General features: G+C 35.3%; 1 protein-coding gene across 1 annotated transcript; it reads left to right on the top strand.

The window, feature by feature from the left end:
- The first annotated feature begins 313 nt into the window (after nt 1-313).
- On the top strand, nt 314-1,881 carry LOC131050645 (heavy metal-associated isoprenylated plant protein 39). Its single transcript, XM_057984850.2, has 3 exons — nt 314-420; nt 520-595; nt 1,208-1,881. The coding sequence occupies exons 1-3, from the start codon at nt 412-414 to the stop codon at nt 1,681-1,683; spliced, it is 561 nt and encodes a 186-aa protein (XP_057840833.2). The 5' UTR covers nt 314-411; the 3' UTR covers nt 1,684-1,881.
- The last annotated feature ends 17,658 nt before the right edge of the window (nt 1,882-19,539 follow it).

Below are 19,539 nucleotides of genomic sequence, written 5' to 3'. Positions count from 1 at the left end.
ATTTTCAGACGTACAAAACATGACGATTTTTTGTGCATTTTTTTGCGTTTTTACAGCAATGGGATAAATTCCTGAAAATTTCATCCAAATCATTATATTTTACACATTTTGAAAATAGTACAGAATACCATTTTATGTGAAGATTAGGTGCATATAGTCATACCAAGGACGCTGGTTGATTTACTTACGCATCAAGTAACTTGCACTAGAAATTAAACTGTTAACATTGTCCACGAGACTTGGTCAACCATTTAGTGGGACCAGAAATAGTAACTAAAGTTATTTTATGCACAAACAACCATTATGGCCTCAATAAATACGTCTTACATTTGCTTTATTCGAACATCGAAAGAATAATTCAGAGATCAGAGCTCTGTGCAGATATACAGGCTTGCAGGAAGATTGCCCAGGATGGCTTATGTAAGGCGTTTGTCTGTTGTGTTTTTATTTATTAGTTTTGAAGTATTACAAAAGAGAAGCCATTAATCTCGTGGGTTGTTGTATGATCTGACATAGCAGAGGACTGTTATGAGCGTCGATATGGATTGCTACAAGTGTAAGAGAGTTGCCTTGCAGTCTGTAACAAAAATAGATGGTATAGTATTGTTGTACAAAAGTATTCTCTTCTATTGTTTCGATTTTCATATGTTACTCCAAAAATATGGAGGATGCAGGAAACCCTAAAGTTTCGTCCTTCAAATTTTTGTCTTTTGACTTGTTTAAAGTTTAGATCTCAAATTTTTGTCTTTTAACTTGTTTAAAGTTTAGATCTCTATGTGTTATTTGATAACTTATCTTTTAGAATTCCACTCTATTAGAATTCCCTCATTCCAACTTGTTTGAAAACTTAAACTTATGTATTATTACAAATCCACGACATATAAACAAAAGGGTATGTGTAGAATTTTTTTGTTATTGTTATGGTTGAGTTTTATGGAAGATCGATCAGATGAATGCTATGTTTTCACCTCTCTTGTTGAGGTCTACCCCATGTTTTCAAGTCAAGATGGACTTCATATTCACCATGGAATAGAGTTTCATTGTATCTCCTTTCCTTTATACTCTTTGATGTTTATTTTTGGGTAATCATTTGATTGCAGCTATGTTTTCAAGTAGAGATGGAGCTCATAATCACCATGGAAATGAAGTTTCATTGTATGTCCTATGATTGTTTGATATTTATTTATGGGTTATCATTTGATTACAGGAATAGATACAATTTCCATTAATATGAAGGAGAGGACCATAACTGTGGATGGAGATGCAGATCCAGTGTGCATCGCCAACGAAATAAAGAGAAAATTCAGATGTGCTCGCCTGGTTTCCTATGGACCTCCACCTCCACCCCCAAAACCATCAAAGGACAAGGAAAAGAAAGGTGATGACAAGAAAGATGATGGTAAGAAAGGAGACGAGAAGAAAGATGGTGGGAAGAAAGGCGATGGGAAGAAAGAAGATGGGAAAAAAGATGAACCTACACACCAAATTATAGTATGTCCTAGGTATCCTCAATGCGTGGGGTACTGCTCATGTCCACGTCCTCAACACTGTGGGTGCCATACATGTTCAAGCAAATCGGGTATGACACCATGGCCTGGGTATCTTCCTCCTAGGCCTCCTGCTAATGAAGTTTGGTATATCTGGAATGATGAAAATTATCAGCGCTCGTGTACCATTTGTTAGACAAAAGATCTTCTTCGTTCTGCCAATTGTATGAGATTAATTTCTTTCTACGTCTACGAGTCAGTGTTTTATGGTTAGATGTCATTGTACCTGTACCCACTCAAGTATGTTGTGTTACATAAACCCACCTTGTGAATGGAGGGAGGGATGTATCTTTTGTTTTACGACAGATAAACATCTACTCTACATTATGAGATACATTTATGTGTTCATGGACTACTTATATGTCGTTATGCGAACATGCTGAATGTGATTAGTGTATCAAACGTTCCTAAGCATCGACGAGACACAGAACTGTGAAAAGGTAAGGCAGAATGGACTGCACGCCAGACACTCGTGGTCCCCACACAACGCTTTCAATTGTGACTGGTGAAGGACGAATTTGTTTTTATAATGAATTAAGAATAAAAATACAACAAAAGGATAAAGAGGAAGGTGCAGCTGCTGTCGAGGGGCAGTCGTTTTGTCACTTTGGATCCCGTTAATGTTTTTGCAGCTTAAGTGGCAGATTTTTACGATTTTCTTGCATGTTGTTTATCTGGTTCTCACTCTACTTGAGTCACTCTGATTTAGTTTTTCAAGCTTTGTCTGTAAGACTTTGAAGGGTGACCTTGTGTCCTTCTATTCTTTTTGTGAATATTTATATTAGGTGAGAGGGCCCAGTGGTCATGAGGGCTAACTTCGTCAACATGTAGCCGTCACATGGAATATCGTAAGACCTCCTTTTGTTTTAGAAATGTAAAAGGGACACTTAATTATCTACAACTAAGGTTTGAAAACGTGGCTCAGCATGCAACTTGTCAAAATAACACGCCTAGTACAAAGTGTCCAAAAAATGACTTTTTAAGGATTTGACCAAAACTTAATCTAAAAATCCCTAGTAGTTGTGTAAATGATATTCAAATTTATGTTCAAGTCTGAAGTTGTATAATATTGTTATTCTTTTACTGATATTTTTTGTTGCTTCTTATGTCACAGGTTGTTGCAGATAACATTAATTATTTCTATGCATCTACAGCATTTCATTGACATATATATTTATAGGCAATGCCCACCGATCAAGGCAATGCCTTGATCGGGCATGAGACATGTCTTGATTGGTGCATAGGCACCGCTTCATTTGAGTGTTATACCGATAACTATCGATTCATGTCATTTAACATAATAAACCAATTACCAATCGGGTCACGTCAAATAGTATAATTAACCGATTAACAATCGGTTCACGTCAAGTAATATAATCACCCGATAAACAATCGGGTTATGTCAAATAATATAATCATCATATAATTGATCAATATAATGTGAGATTAAGATGATAACTATTATAGTTATCATATGATAGCATCAATCGATGCTATCATATGATAGCTATGATAGTTATCATAAGTCTGGTATGATTTTATTACAATCACAACATGAGTAATATGATTATAGTATGATCGATTATGCATATAAGATGATTATAACAAGTTCATTTATTTTAATCATAAGATCTACATTTAGATTGTAGTTATATCCATAAGGTAGATGATTGAATGAGAGATAAATGAAGTCTCTCATTCAATCATTTATCATACCAAAGATACTAAGTTTCAACACTCCCTCTTAGATAGGGAAGATAACTTGAGACCTATGTAAAAATAAGCATCATATTTCTCATAATAAAATGTGTCACATGACTTCATAATACAAAAGGATCATATCACATATGCTCATGACATGATGCATCACGTAATGAGTGACACGGGACTATATCACATCATCTCGTGATATAGATATCACATAACATGTGATATCAATATCGCATAACACGTGATACCTTGGATATAAAATACTTGAGAATGTTGAATTCCCTTATCCAGGTTATGGTATGTCCACTAACATTACGTCACATAATGTCTACCTTAACATATCATGGCACATCCATAAGTCAAAGCGATATCAAGTCAGCATGATATCAACATTACAAGATCGTCACCTCATAATGTTTAATACAAGTGTTCATAGTCTAAAAGATTGTCACCTTTTAGAAATGTACACAAGGGGTGGAGCCCATAAAGTCATAACACGATAAAAGAAGTTTACACATTAAACATCTCATATATTAGTACAGATTACAAAACTGATTATAACTCAATCATACCAAGACCTTTTCTGAAGTGTTCAACTTTCACTCTGGCTAGAGGTTTGGTCAGTATGTCTGTTGTCTGGTCTCCTATACTGATATACTGTAGCTGAATCACATTCCTATCCACCATATCTCTCACATAGTGATAAGGGATCTCAATGTGTTTGGATCTATCATGAAATACAGGGTTCACAGAGAGTTTTATGCAACTCTGATTGTCACAATGAATTATAATAGGCTTCATTAGTTCTCTGAATAATCCCACAAGTAGCTTTCGTAGCCATATAGCTTCTCGTGTAGCCATGGAAGCTGCAATATATTCGGCCTCAGTAGAGGTTTGAGCTACTGAAGACTGTTTCTTGCTAATCCAAGAAATCATGGTTGAACCCAAGCTGAAGCAGCACCCTGAGGTGTTTTTCCTATTAGTCACACTTCTAGCCCAATCTGAATTAGTGAACCCGTGAAGATTCAAATCACAAAACTTGCAAGTAATGAGTCATGAAACCTTTAATTATAACATAAGTTCATTCATGGTTTATATTTTATACTCTTTTATATCATGAACTAAAATATGTGCGTGTTATTTTTACAGGAATTTTTGCGTCTTTATGAAGCTGGTGGTCATGATCAGGGTACTCCAGGTAGTTCAAGTGATGACCATGTTCTGTGCATACACCAGCTCATATTTTTTACATGGTCTTGTCCTTATGTTAATGTGTTATTGCTCTTATATTTAATGTATTGTATATTTAATGTATTAATATTTAGGTGTTGTCCATGTTCCTGTGCATTCACCACCTCATCCGACCTTATCATCGACACCTATATTGCCGACTACAATGTCGGAAACACGCAACATGCGGTCATCGAGTACTACACCGACCTGTGCAACATGACATGCACCTGGGGATGCAGAGGCCACTAGTGGTGATATTTTAGCAACATTTCTTAGATCTTCCCATATTACTAGTATGGGAACGTTGTTGGTCACATTATGGTGATTGATGATTTTGTTCCCATAAAGATAGAGAAGGTTCCAAGTACTTTAAAATAATTATTATATATAGTCCAATTATAATTTACTGATTGATCGCTCGTTTTGGTATAATGATACCATGATTTTTTTACAAGCAATGATATTTTTTATAAACATCTAAATGATATTACATTGGAGATCTTTGAGCCCATCATATGTACACGATGGAATGCCCAAAATCAACATTTAAAAGATGAACTCATAAACCATTTGGTTGTGTTGTTCGGAAATGACACATTCAACAAAACCAAGGCCCTTCAAAAAGATGGCACATATCTAAAGTATGTGAGGGACCAATATAGGACACATTTAGAGAAGAATAAAAAGTAAGGGCATCCCCCCATGATTCCAAAGAGGGAGTGGAAGGACCTGGTTTCAAATGGAAAGAAGAAAGCTGAAAAGAGGAAAGGACATAGAGCATCGGGTGAAGGAAGGCATGTGATACTATTAACAATGTAATTATATACTAATTACTCTTTATATTTACGGGTCAGTGAAAGAAGATGAGTCCACTTTTTGGCCAAAAAGTGGAAGTGTTTTCCCTGATTTTCAGATTTTGTCTCATTTGAGCTTAAATTTTGAAAAACTTAGAGATTGAATCTTGAAAAAAGTCAGAAACATAAAAGATAGCCCTCTGAGTGTACTTTCCAAATATGTAATTTATTTTAATACCCACATAATAAAAAATAACTTTTTGAATGGAGTTCTGAAAACTATGTTTTAAAAATGCCTGTTTCAGGACCATACCATGCATGTGTACGACCCACACTTTTTGACACAATTAAAATTATTTTCTCAAACCGTTTTGGGAAATGGTTTGTAACACACTCAAGATTGATGAACATATTTTTCTGTTTTTTTTTTCTAATATTTTTTTTTTAATTAATTTTTTAATGGCCATAATTATCTTTTTAAAAATTTGACGTGTACAACCCACATAATTTGATGTAAACTTAACATTTTTTGATTTTTTTTTTTTTAAATATAAAAGAATTTTGTGTAGATTGATGACATATAATTTTTTTTCCAAAATTCTTTAAAATAAAAAAGTTTTGAAATTAACAAAATTAGTTAATATTTCAAATTTATGGACCCGATTTAGTATAAATTAAATGAAAAATACTTAAAATAATCAATTTTTAAATAAATTTACATATTTAGAATCTAGATAGAATAATCTAAAATAGGTTTTAATTTTGTATAAAAAATCTCTGATTAGAGGTAGGTAAACTATTTCTAAAGTTCATATTTATGCTTTCATTCATGGAGATTTGAATTTGCAGGTCCATGTCTCAGGTGTGGCCATCCCAGGCCCATCCCGAGCCTAATTCTGAGCCAAGTGGCGGGTTGTGGAATCAACTTCCACAAAACGAGCCCCCATTTTCAAACAAAGGCGGCTTGTGAAAAAAAAAGGAAAAATGCGATTTAGAAACGGGGGCCCGTTTTTTAAAAACGGGCTCCCATTTTGTTTAAAAACGGGTCCCCGTTTTGTTTAAAAATGGGTCCTTGTTTTGTTTAAAAGCGGGCCCCTGTTTTAGAACAAAACGAGGGCCCGTTTATTTTTTCTTCGGACCCCCATTGCCTTTTAGCTCAGGAGCCCGAAGCATAAACGGGCCCCCATTTATAAGAGCATGTTTTCCAATGTGCAGACTTCAGCGAATTTGTGACTCATAACCTTGCACTTGCCCTTACATAATTTAACATATTTCAAACTTTTCATAGGCTGCCCAACACATCAAAGGCAACTAAGGTAAGACTAGAAAAGCATGGTCAACACAAACTTGGCTCTAGTGGTGATATGAAAGTTGTCACGTGAATTGTAAGTATCAATAAATAAAATATAACATCAAAATAATAAATTGCAAACAATTGTTTTTAATCAAACAATAGAAGCAATATTCATGATATTAAGCAAAAATGCAAGGCTCTGAATTCAATAGAGCGCCCACAGAAGATGACATGAAAATTGCCTTCTAGCAAGGCTATGGAGCTATGGTTGAATGCCTAAGAGAATTGAGTGGGCAAACACAAGATTTCGATGCATCTGTCACATAGGTAAATAAGCTAAATGAAAATTATTTAAAATTGAATAATTGAGCAATAATCTATTCGATGTTAATTTCCAACATAAAGTGACTATATTTGTTTTAAATAAGATCAAGCAATGATAAAAATGCACATGGCATTGGAATGCAGCCTGCTTAGGGTGGAACACAACCTGCACATGATGAAGGTTGTGGTGTGCATCCCGGTACAGGAGGTATTCATGTGCTATACAATTTTTTTATGTAATTATTAATACAATTAAACATATTTAATTGAAATTGGTGTAGTAATTAATGTAACCTTTTTTGTTTTTATTTTAGAGCATGTAGAGAATGGTGAACAAGTGGAGAATGATCAGGGTAGACAACATCAGGAACATGATGTGCCCCCATCAGGTAAAAAGGAACACCATTATTCCTTTAAACAAATTTAATTGCAATTGGTGTATTGATTAATGTAACCTTTCATGTGTGTTTCAACTCTAGAGGATTTAGAGGGTGTTCAACATGTTGAGGATGAGGCTAGACAAAATGATCAAGAAGATGATGTGGCCCCATTAGGTAAAGAGCACCCCTATAATGTTCTTTTAATTAATGAAATACTTGTAACAATAATAAAAATATCTTATGAATTTAACCCATTTCTTTGTTATTGTGCAACAGAGCCCCCTTTGCCTAGGCATCCTCGTCGTGAGTACAGGACTAGGCATACATTAAGATCATGAGAAGAGGGCACAACAAATGAAGAGAGAAAAATGATGAAGAAAATGATGCTCCACTTAGTGTTTACTTAGCTTCAAAAAAAATTAAAAAAAAAAATGATTGTAATCATATTATTTGTTAATCAATGAATTTTATGTGTTAATGAATGTTAATGAATGATATGTGTTAATGAATGTTGATGAATGTTACGTGTTAATGAATGTTATGTGTTACTGAATGTTATGTGATAATGAATGAATGTTATATTTTATTAATGGATGAAAGAATAAATGAATGTTATATGTTAACAGAAAATTTAGAGTGATGTTGGGGGGGGCGGAAGAGCCAAATGAGCTTCCACCTTCACGTGGTTGGCCCTGTTTAGTAGAGAATAATTAACTATTCTTGAAACAAAGAGAAGCTCAAAAAGGTAATGCAATTTTCAATATGCCATTAGGCTCCATTGTTAATCTTATTGAATAATATGTAATGAATCTTAATTGCATGGTCCAACAAAGTCAACACGAACAACAACACAAGAAGCTACTTAGTGGAGACCATCAAAGGTAAGGTCCTTGTTTAAGATTTTTTTGTTTATATTCATATTGTTGATTACAGAAAATAGATTTTGTTGTTTATATTCATATTTTTTATTACATAGGTAAATATTCATTTATCTTTTTGAAAGGGTAGTCACCAAATACACCAAATAGTTATCTAAACAAGGGCTAGAACCCACTATGAAATATAGTTTACACTTGTCCTTGAACTAAGAACTTCAACATTTTAATGGACTACATAGGGTACCTCCTTAAAAAATGAGTCGACTTCACATGAAATTGGTATAAGGTACAAATAACGGTAAAAGGAACATCTAAGATTTTAAATTCAACTTTAACTTAAGGGTGATGGAACCAATGGTGGGACAAGTGAAACCATCATGCACCTTAATCAAGACTTTGGATTTATCATAATTGTCTTGATATAATGCATATGTGAAAAGATATTCTTTTGTATTCATATTGACCATACGAAGTGGATCAATAAGAATCCTACATGTGGGTTTGTCATTAGTTATAGCAGTAATGTATATTGGTCCATTAGGTGTATGCTTTGAGTTACCACTTTGGGTAAAGGTGATATTAGGTTCAATCTTAGGTTTCAGTCTATCTTGTTTAGGAACTAGTTCCATCACGTTCACTAGATGTTCAACTCAGTTGGTAACTTCAAGGGTCACCTTTTCATCCTAGTGACTGCTTTAAATCTTATGAATATCATTGTCCCTTGATAAGGCATGTTGTTCATTGATGTTGAAATCTATCCCTAATGCCTTTATCATATGACTGGATTATGTGAAGCTATACATTATCTAGTGCTTTTTCTTTCCTAACTACCATAGTTTCTCATACACCTCTTAATTACTTCAATGCTTATCTTGGTTCTATGTTGAGGCTTTAAACTATCAATGTAGCTTGATCTTTGAAATTTTGTGACAATGATTGCATTCTCTTGTGACTGGTAGTCTTGATAGTCTATATAACTATGAATTGTCTTTTTGTTTAAATGATGTTACTATTTTGACTATGTATTGTAGGTCTATCAGACTTTGGCACTATCAAATATTTATGCATATTGCTGCTATGATACTATCATTTTCTCATTCATCTAAACCTTATACCCCTTTAACCCTAAATCATTGTAACTGCCTTTGGCCCTTTTGGCATTGGATCAAATCCTTACTTGGGTAAAGTTGTTAACTACTTCTACTCTCTATCATTAACTTGCTACAATTTTTTCTGATCCAATCCTTGTATATGAACATCTTTGTTTATGGACTGTGAGAGGTCACTTTGTGGTTTGAGATCTTTATAATCTTAGTGTGTTACTATGATTGTAATCTTTGCATCTCACTCTCATATCCACGCTTTATCAAGGTCTTCATTACCCAAATAGCCCCTCTTGGTTGTGTTTGTACATTGTTAGAATATATGGGATTGATGATTTTGTATATTGTTAGAATGTATAGTTTACCATAGTTAGTTAGTCATATTGGTAAGGAGTTATATAGGGGTAGTTCAATATTTGAGAAATCTTATCAAATCATATTCCATATTTACATTGCTTTATATTCCCTGATGACAATTGGTTTTTTTTTAATATAGCATGTTCATCGGAATTCCAATGGACATGCCCATCATAGGCCTGACGAGAGTGTTGTATCTATGAAGAAATATTTCGTCACAGGCACAAAACTCTCGTCGGAGCTTCCTTGCATTTGTTGTCGGAATTCCAACAAAAAAGGACACTATGTTTCAATAGAAATGTTGTACCTACGATGAAACATTTCGTTGCAGGTGCACCATTCCTGTCAGAGCTTCCTTGCATTTGTTCTCATAACTCTGACAAAAAAGGGCACTATGCTCCAACAGGAATATTGTACCTGCAAAATTTATTTTTTTTGCAGGTGCACCATTCTTGTTGGAGCATAATGCTCTTTTTTGTTTGAATTACGACGAAAAACCCAGTGCATGGTTCATCGGAAGATTAGTGACTTTGTTGGGATTCTAATGAATTAGACCACCACATTATGTGTCAACTTCCGACAAAGAAGGCATTGGAATTTTGACAAACATCTGTCCGTTGAATAACCTGAAGAAATTTGAGCGACAAAAATCTTTTCGCCATTTCGTTGGATCTATGACAATAATACGTCAAAATTACAACGATAGTTCATCGGAAAACAACCCCAAATGTGTTAGTGATAGGGTTCATAAGCCTAATTTACCTTTGAACTACCAAGATACAATGTGGGTTTTTGGAACCCTAATGGATCCAAATGTATCATTTTCAGAAGATTGTTCATTTCAAAATGGATAAAATGGTTTATTAATTGCACTTCTTTAGTACTGATGATTTTTCCTATCATAGTGTTATTATTGTGCAAATGACAAAGGCTTGTCCAAGCAAGAAGGCAATGAAGTTCAATAAGCAGGACCCACATCCAGTCTTCCTGCCTTCTTCAGTTTCATCAAACATAGATCATATAAGGGACACAAAGATAGGTCATGTTGACCTATCTAAGTTTCTAAAAAGGGTGAAAAATCCTCCTTCATATTAAAAAATGGAATCCATCCTCAACAGTGGTATCCATTTGGTTATGGCTTTCCCTATGTCTACTTAAGACCCTGAATTCGTCATAACAGTTGCAGGTCACTTTGATCCGGCTAGCAAAAGTGTAAAAGATGAAACTGGTAACAAGTTGATCAAGCTCGATGGGGATTTCTTCAATACTATCTTTAAGTGTCCAAACATAGAAAAATATTCAGACATCACAATGCAATCAGCTCAGACCTACTACGGTAGAAATTTTGACAAATGTAGGAAGAATATGAATAATATCTGGCTGAAAACCCCAAGGCCTACAATTACCATATGGTCAGAGACTCTCCCTAGAAGTGATTTCATTGAAGAGGTAAATGATTGATATCTCTCCTAAGTAGGGTTAAAGTTCTTCCCATTTCTAACACTTATTATAAATGGATGTATCAATATATCCATGTTATTAGACAAAATAAGGAGAATATATTCTAGGGAAAACAAATCAATGATGCAATTTGTGAGCATCTTACCAAGGTGCCTACCACTCATAAGTTCTACATGACCTCCTACTTGGTGTATGTAGAAGCTTTAATGAGACATTTCCTAGGACTATCTACAACAAGAGACAAAAGGTAAGTGTTGTGCATGATTACTACTCCTAGTTGGTATTGAAGAATACTCTCAATCATTTCCAAAGAGTGAATTATGCTTTCTTTGGATACCATATGTGTATGTTGAATAATAATAGTACAATAGAATAGTATTAGAGCATGCTTGGGAGGTGTTAGATGAATACAGGTGTATGTTCCTTCAATTCCCTAATTTCACATTTTTCAGGGCTAGATGTTTCAATGGTGAGCCATTTACGCTCCCGAGGTATCCATCAGACATAACTGTTTGATGGAGTTGGCTCGTCAGATGGTGGCAGTCCATGGGGCCCAATCAAGTTCTCACAAAATAAGTTTGAAGTTTACTTTCACCATTGGTATATATTATATCAACTCAATCTTTAAAGCTAGAGCAATGGAGGAAGAAATGAGAAGAGTAACCATGAGGTTCTTTAAGGAAAGGAAAGACTTCAACTACAGGGGAATGTGAAGTAAGTTGAAAAATCTTATATTCATGTTCACTGTATTGAAGATGTTTGGGTTGATTGTAGTATTGAGCATGACATTAGGAAGCTAGATTATTATCAGCTGACAGTTGATCAAATTTGGGAATTCAACCTTCCTGACATCCTAGATGATTTGGAAGAGGATGCTAATGTCTTGGACTTTACCTATGCTGAAAAGAAGGTATCCTCTTCTCCTTTGCCTTTGATTCAATGGTTGCAAAAACAATCAACTTCAATCAAAGACAAGTTTCAAAGTATTCTCTCGAATACAAATATGTGGCTTTCAAGCAAGTGTATTCCATTGAAACCCTTCTTCTTTGGCTCTGATGATGATACTGTTGGTCAAGTTGGAAAGAGTTTAGAAATCAGAGCCAAGAATAAATAGGATCCTTCCACTCTAGCAAAGGTTCCTAAATTGAAGTTCATAGTTGGGACCAAGAAAGGAGAACCATTAGCCTCTAATGTTCATGGAACACAGAAGTTTGAAGTATCAGATGAACAATTGGAAGGTAAGAATCCTAATCAATAACCTATTGATGTTGACCAATTGGGAGATGGTTAGGTTGGTGATCAAGAATAAGAAGAATATGGTGAAGAAGGACTACCACAAGAAAATAAGTCCTTACCCCCAGTATCCCTTTCTTCATCCATGATGCAAGTTCCTATTTCTACTTCTGAATCGGAGCCCCTTGTGGTCACTTGTATTTCTCCTAGCAATGTTGTTCATATTTCTTCTGCCAGTGCTAGTGAGTCTACCCTATATACCCACCATGATAACATTGAAAATGTTTTCTCTGCTTCTCCCAATTTATTTGAGGTATCTGCCTCTATGTTAGATGACTTTGATAAGTTTATGATAGAGAGTGTTCCTAAGTCAAATGATTTATCGCTTTAGAATCCTACCAATGTTGTTACTATGAAATAACCTATTGTAACTACCACTATACAAGAGTCAATCAATCCCTCTCAAGATGTGGTGACAGGTGAGGATGATGATTCAACTTTGCCACCTTGGTTATTTTCAAATGCTTCTAAAAGAAAGAAGCAAGTGGTGTCTCCTAGTGACTTTGATTTTATTCCTTTTTTTTGTCAAACCCTAGACCACCAAGAAAGATAAAACCTTTTCAACGATAAAGGTGGATAAAGAAAGGAACAAGTATGTCTAGGTTTTTATTCCTCCTCCAAAGACAGATATTGACAAGACCTAGGATTTAGACTATGTCATCAGTAGGATTGAGTTAGGAAAGAAAACTCATGACTCTACTACCCAAGATGATTAGTCAACTCTAGAGGCTCTTGTATTTAGGTATGATGAGGATAAGGCTAAAAAGGATCAACTCAAGGCATGAGTTAAACAACTCACCTCAATACTCATCAAAGTAAGCAAGTCCTCAGAACTAGTGACTTCATCATTGGATGAACAAATTGTGAAAGGAGATGAGAAAGTAGCATCATGGATGGACATGATGTTGAGTCAAGGTACATGAATCCTAAGTTCATCTTTTTCCATTGTCAATTGATAGACTTATAAAGCACTGAGAGGGGGGGTAATTCAGTGACAGCAAAAACAATACCACTTTAAACACAAATCGGTAAAGATACTTAACTAGTTTACTTAATACTATACATGCAATCCAAAAATATATTAAAGCATACACAACAAGTAAAGCATCCACCATAACACAAGTGTTTATACATGGAAAACCCAACTAGGACTCACAAGTTAACTATCTGTAGTAATAGGTAACTGATCGGTTAGGGTCTACAAAATGCTCTGCTAGGAGCGAATCCTATTAAAGATCTCAAAGCCTTGTTAGGACCTATACCCTTTTAAAGGTAGTACCCTGTTAGGAGTAACCTCGGTAGAGGGTTTCAAACCCAAACTAATGGATCACCTTGTTAAAGGATTTGTACATTGAAGCTTGTTAGAGCTTACCCGGTTAGGAGATTTGACTGTTGTAGTGATTAGAAAACAACAGGTGGTGTGATCCAGAAGTAGCACAACTTGCTTGAATATATCCTCTTCTGCTCACTCAAAACTGCATCACTGACATACTCTGTTATGCCTTCAGTAAATCACAACAACTTAACACATATCTCGCATCATGAAAATAGTTCATCATAATTTCATTATATAGACATTGGATTTCATGTCGGCTTAGGAATCATATCACAATTTCTTAGGTCTAGTGTATCTAGACAATCTAACATAACTCATCACAGATTGCCGCCAAATCTGTCAGTTAGGGATAACTCATCACGACCGGTGATAACTCATCACACAATCAGTGAAACTGGTTGGAACACCAATTTCAGCTAAGAGTTAACCTCTTGCAACTCATAGACTGATTGTCCTCCATTTGCTTCTTTGAATATCTTTGTTGAATCTCCAAGTTGGTGTCATGCCATTCTTGAATGTACCAGTTGTCAACATATACAGGTTAGACACCCTCAAGACCATTTGGACTTTACTATACATATAATATTAGTTTTACAATACAAAGACTTAGGAGTAATATATGTTTGTCTTAACTAAGATGACTAAGACAATGTGAACATATGTGTGTGTATATATGTTCCATCAATGACAACACATGAAATCATCCATTACAATCATCATCAAGCCAACATCAATAACCTTGATGTCGTAAGGATAGAAGTGGATAACACTATAGAAGCTTTCTCCCAAGAACTTGAATCACAAGAGAAAGATTTTGAAATGTGTTTGAAATTTGAAGATGTTGATCTAAATGATCTTATACAAAATGGTGTTATTCCTTCATGGAATATGTATGTTGAGAAATAAGAGGCATTGGAACATCAAATGAACATTATAGAGCTCATCTAGTTAAGGACATGATGAAAGCCCAGAAAGAATGTGTAGACAAGAAGAAGGAGATTATTGATAAGATTTCTGAAATTTCATGTGCTTTCCTTGATGAAAATGAAAAAATGTTTGATATTGATGAGGTCATTTAAGAGTTTAGCTTGCTTGTGACCACTAAAATTAATAGAGAATATTTTTCTTTATCCTTAGTTGATAGATTGGTTGATCTTCAGTTCATCTTAGATTTTTTGGAATTACTTTTGAAGAAACACGGGAAGTGTTGCACTAACTTGGAGGAGTCCATCATGCAGGTCAAGATCATTACCAGTCATACTCAGGGGCCTGATGGAGTTCAGATGAAGAATGTCTTACAAAAATTTGGAGAGTTCCAAAAATGAGATTCAACATGAAGAAGATGACACTTAGTCATTTTTGTGTTTTTCCTAGTGGCATTTTGTTATGTCAATCGACACCTTAGGTTTCATTTTGTATACGTTCATGTGCACATGGTCCTAAATCAAATTGAACTCTTCTTTTGACTTAGACTTAGAATTAGTTGTAGTTTCCTATTGTCATGTTGCACCCCTCTTCTATATATATGAAGGTTATTATTGTAATAAGGATCTTTTTTTCATCATTGTTTATGCAACAAAACTCTACCAAAGTGAAGAGCAAGTTGAGAGTTAGTGTTCGTTTTGTAAATTTGCAATTTAATCAAAGAGAAGAAAAGTTGGGCTTTCAAACTTTGCATTGAGATCAATTTTGTGTATGGTATAAATGTTCTTATGTTTTGTATGTCATATTTTCTTGAAAGATTAAAGCTGAGTATAGTTGTTGATGCAAGATATTGAAAAGTTGTTTGAGTTTTTATGTGTAATATTTATGTTACTTAGAAAATTTAAAGAATGCAAATAGGTTGAGATGGTTGTTTAAAGTCTTTAGGATTTTACAAGTTATCTTGAAAGTTTATATTGAGAGGATATGAAGTAAAGTCTTTGTGTTGTGTTGATTATCTTGCTAGAGTAGAAAATCTTGCAATAAACCTGTAAGTCTTTGAGCTAGTTGTATATTTGTGTTTGGGTTATAGTGCTTGATAGGATAGGTATTCAAAAGAATATTTGAGATCTTCATGTGCACAAGGCCCGTCCCCACATCATTTTTAGAAAAGGGAAGTAACATAAGACTTTGTTCTTTCACAAACACTTTACTTCCTAGTTAGCTTGGTTTTAATATTACTGCAAAATTAAAATAATTTTAGTTAAAGGAATATGTTCTAAAAAGAGAATTAGATATAACTAGTTTTGAAGAAAGATGAATAAGTTAATGTTTCATCTTGGAATAGTGTAAAATTAACAGGTAAATAGAATAGAAAGTGATTACAGTAGAAAGGGAGAACCTTTCCTTACAATTAGGAGAGATCATATCTTGTCTTTTGAGAGATATTATCTCATGTGTTGTCATGAAACTCACATTTTGTAAAGCTTCATTAGTTTAATTTTGTTTTACCCAACATTATACTAGGTGGCCTTTCGATTCTTGAGTTGAACTCTTCCATTTCAAGTTCATTGGGGATGACTTTAATGCAATGGGACAAGCCTTGAGATGGTTGTTTTAATGATAAAACCTTGTGCTTATTGCTTGCTACTTATACTAAAAATTGCATGCACTAAATGGGATGGTTATTGTTGTCACAAAAGTTGAACCTGCTTGATGAAAAACCTTGATCATCAACCTTGTGCAATGTGGAAACAACCTCCCAAGTGTGGGACTTGCAAAAGTGAGGTTGAATCTCTGGAGAAGGTCAACTTCCTTTCAATTAGATGCAAAGTGTTAGACAAACCCAACACATGAAAGTCTAATCTATTGATATGACAAGGAAAAAGGAGAACAAGGAAAGGGATACTGAAAGAGGGGAAAAGGGGTTTTCACCTAGATTAAAACTATGATCTTTCTGCCTATAACTACACAAGACATCAAGAAAACTATCTCAGGTATGCATAGATTTCTATCCTAGTTAGCTTACACAAGAATGAGTGAAGGTTAGGATTCTTATGAAAATCAAAAGGAGCTGCACTTATCTCACATAGGAAGCTCTAAGAGGAGTTAACACAACCACATATACTTAGAAAATAGACAAGAATGCATTCAAGCAAAGAGGTAAAACATTATATAGATTGCAAGAACTGAAAGGAGGCAAGTTAAACTAATTTTATTAATGAAAGGGAAAGGAAAAATTTACAAGTGCAGAGAGACATAAGAATTCTACAAAAGAAAGAAAGAAGATACTGAGGAATATACAAAAAATGCCTTTATAGTTGAAGCATAACTCAAAATTGAATCACAGTTGAAACCCTAACCCTCTTAGGGTTAGATTATAAAATATCTGAGAGGAGGAGAAGATCAGATCAAGGACGATCTGATAGCATGTTGAATTCAGCTATAAGAACATCCTCTGCCATTGGAAAAGAAAAATTCCTGCACACAAAGGGGAGATCTTTGTGTAGATGCACCCGCAGGGCAAAATATCGTCATCTTGCATTGAATGAGCATGGGCAACATTCAAAATTGGTTGTAGAGGCATGCGGAGGGACAATCATCTCCTAAAAAATTAGGAGAATTCTACATTGGGATGGTGTCTGAAAAAGGCCTTCAGACCCATAAGTCTTCCATCTATAATAAAGAGTAGTAGGTGACATCCAAAACTGGCCACAGGGTCATATCTGGAATAATGGAAAGAAAATTTGGTGGTTGGATGAAATTAGGTAAAAAATTAGGCCTTGATTGCCAACCTTCATGTTATGTTCCCTCACACCTGGAAAGCATTTAAATTTTCCACCTGCCCACGGGTTTGAATCCTAGCTGTCAGATCTATCATTTTGCGCGAAGATGGATGCACGAGATGGCATCAAAAAGTCTCCACAGGTATCGATAAAACATAAGACATTAGTAAGACAAAAAAATCACTTCATTTACATTTAGAACTCTGGCCCAAAATGCCTTCACTATCTTCCAATTGGGTCCATTGGAAGCCTGTGTTTTGCTAAGACATTGCCTTTCAACTAGACAAAATAATTTCTTTATCGGTCCTCAAAGGTTTAGCTGAAAGGGCCCCTTCCCATTCACAAGCCAGACCCACCAAAATCCACCTATCCATGTAGAGCACCTATTAATTGCCAATCAATCCACTTGGTATGATGTGTCATGTGAGACCCTCTTCACTTATCCACAAGGCAAGTCACACCATCACATATCATGTAGTCACGCGAAAATGGAATAATCGCCAAAAGGAACAAAAACTGAAAAATCTTCATCACATGATATAACAAGGAAATCTACCAACAACCTCATCCCTTCTCACCATCTCATATCACATTTTCATGTGAAAATGGAAGATCGAAGCAAGGAACAAAACTCAAAGTGTTCCTATCTGATGCGACAATGCGATAAGTGAACTCTGCCAGGTAGTAGCGGGTGAAAGTGGTCGGTTCTGCCATGGACTTAACATCCATCAACTGGTAGTCTTAAGTTAAATTGACCGCCCCAACTGGTCAACTAAAAAATAGAACTTAGGTCCCTAAAAAGATGAAAAGACCCCAACTGCTCCCTGCCAACAAAAATTCACATAACACGCAGGTTATGCAAAAAAAGCATTGAAATTCTCTGATTGGATCTGCAGTTAACTTGATAGAAAAGGGTCAACATTTTGGTGACTCAGAGGGAGACCTAAGCCTACTTAAGGCAAGACCAGATATCTGAAGAGTATCTATTGGGCATAGAGTCACAAAAGGAGAATAGAAAAGAGAACCCTCCCTGAATCCATAAAAGATCAAAATTTGGCCAATCTGAAGGGACTGCCCTGTGCACGATCACTTATAGAAATCAAAAGAGCATAAATTATATATATTCACAATATTTACAAAAGGATCTATAAAGTCACCCTAAGAACATGTTTTGAGGTGTATACTATTAACTGCAATAGGGAGGTCTTCACTGTTTAGCCTAGATAGACTAAAAGAATAAGCCTCCTTGTAGCCTATAATCACATAGGGACCACTTCATATTGCATCAAATTTTGAGTGTCTCCCTATGTTTTCTTTGTCAGTATCCCATTTTAGGACAAAATTTCCAACTTAGAAGGTCCTTAAAATGTATTTCTCTTTACCTGTCCTTCATGGACATTTAAGGTCTCCTTAGCTCTCTCTTTGACCTCCTCAAGCTCTATAAGCTCTGCATATCTTACTGGTAGTGAATCATTTTCTAAGAGCTCCAACTAATATGTTAGGTCTAGAGATGACAACTCAAGGGATAAGGGAAGCCTTGCTTCCCTTCCATATAATAGCATGAAAGGTGAGTTGCCCAAATATCTTTTGGGAGTGATTCTATTAGCCCTTAGGGTTGTTCCCAGCTTGAGGTGCCATGACCTCTAGTTGTCTTCAAGAGTCCTCTTGATGATTCTAATGAGATTTTCATTGGAGGACTCAGCAAAGTCATTTCCTTGGGGATAATAATTTGATGATGTTTTCAATAAGACATCATGTTGGACTGCCCATAGATTGATCTGAGATCCCACAAAGGCCTTATCATTATTTGATATAATTGTGGAAGGGGCCCCAAATCTAGTTGCAATCTTCTCAAGGAATTGAAGCACGAAATTTTTAGTTGCATCCTTTAATGCAACTGCCTTTGTCCACCTTGTGAAATAGTCTATGGTGACCAAAATCGACTTGTGGCCTATACTTGACATTGGATTGATAGGGCCAATGAAATCAACCCCCCATTGTGCAAAAGCCTAATTAGCAGAGATAGGATGAAGGGGCAGAGTTGTTAATCTTTGTTTGCCTACAAAAAGTGCACACTCCTTGCACTGTCAGATCCATTTGTGAGCATCACCAAATAAGAAAG

The sequence above is a fragment of the Cryptomeria japonica genome, chromosome 8 (genome assembly GCF_030272615.1).
Source record: "Cryptomeria japonica chromosome 8, Sugi_1.0, whole genome shotgun sequence".
NCBI classification, from domain to species: domain Eukaryota; kingdom Viridiplantae; phylum Streptophyta; class Pinopsida; order Cupressales; family Cupressaceae; genus Cryptomeria; species Cryptomeria japonica.
The sequence above is the reverse complement of the archived record's forward strand: the minus strand, read 5'-3'. Positions and strand labels throughout refer to the sequence as shown.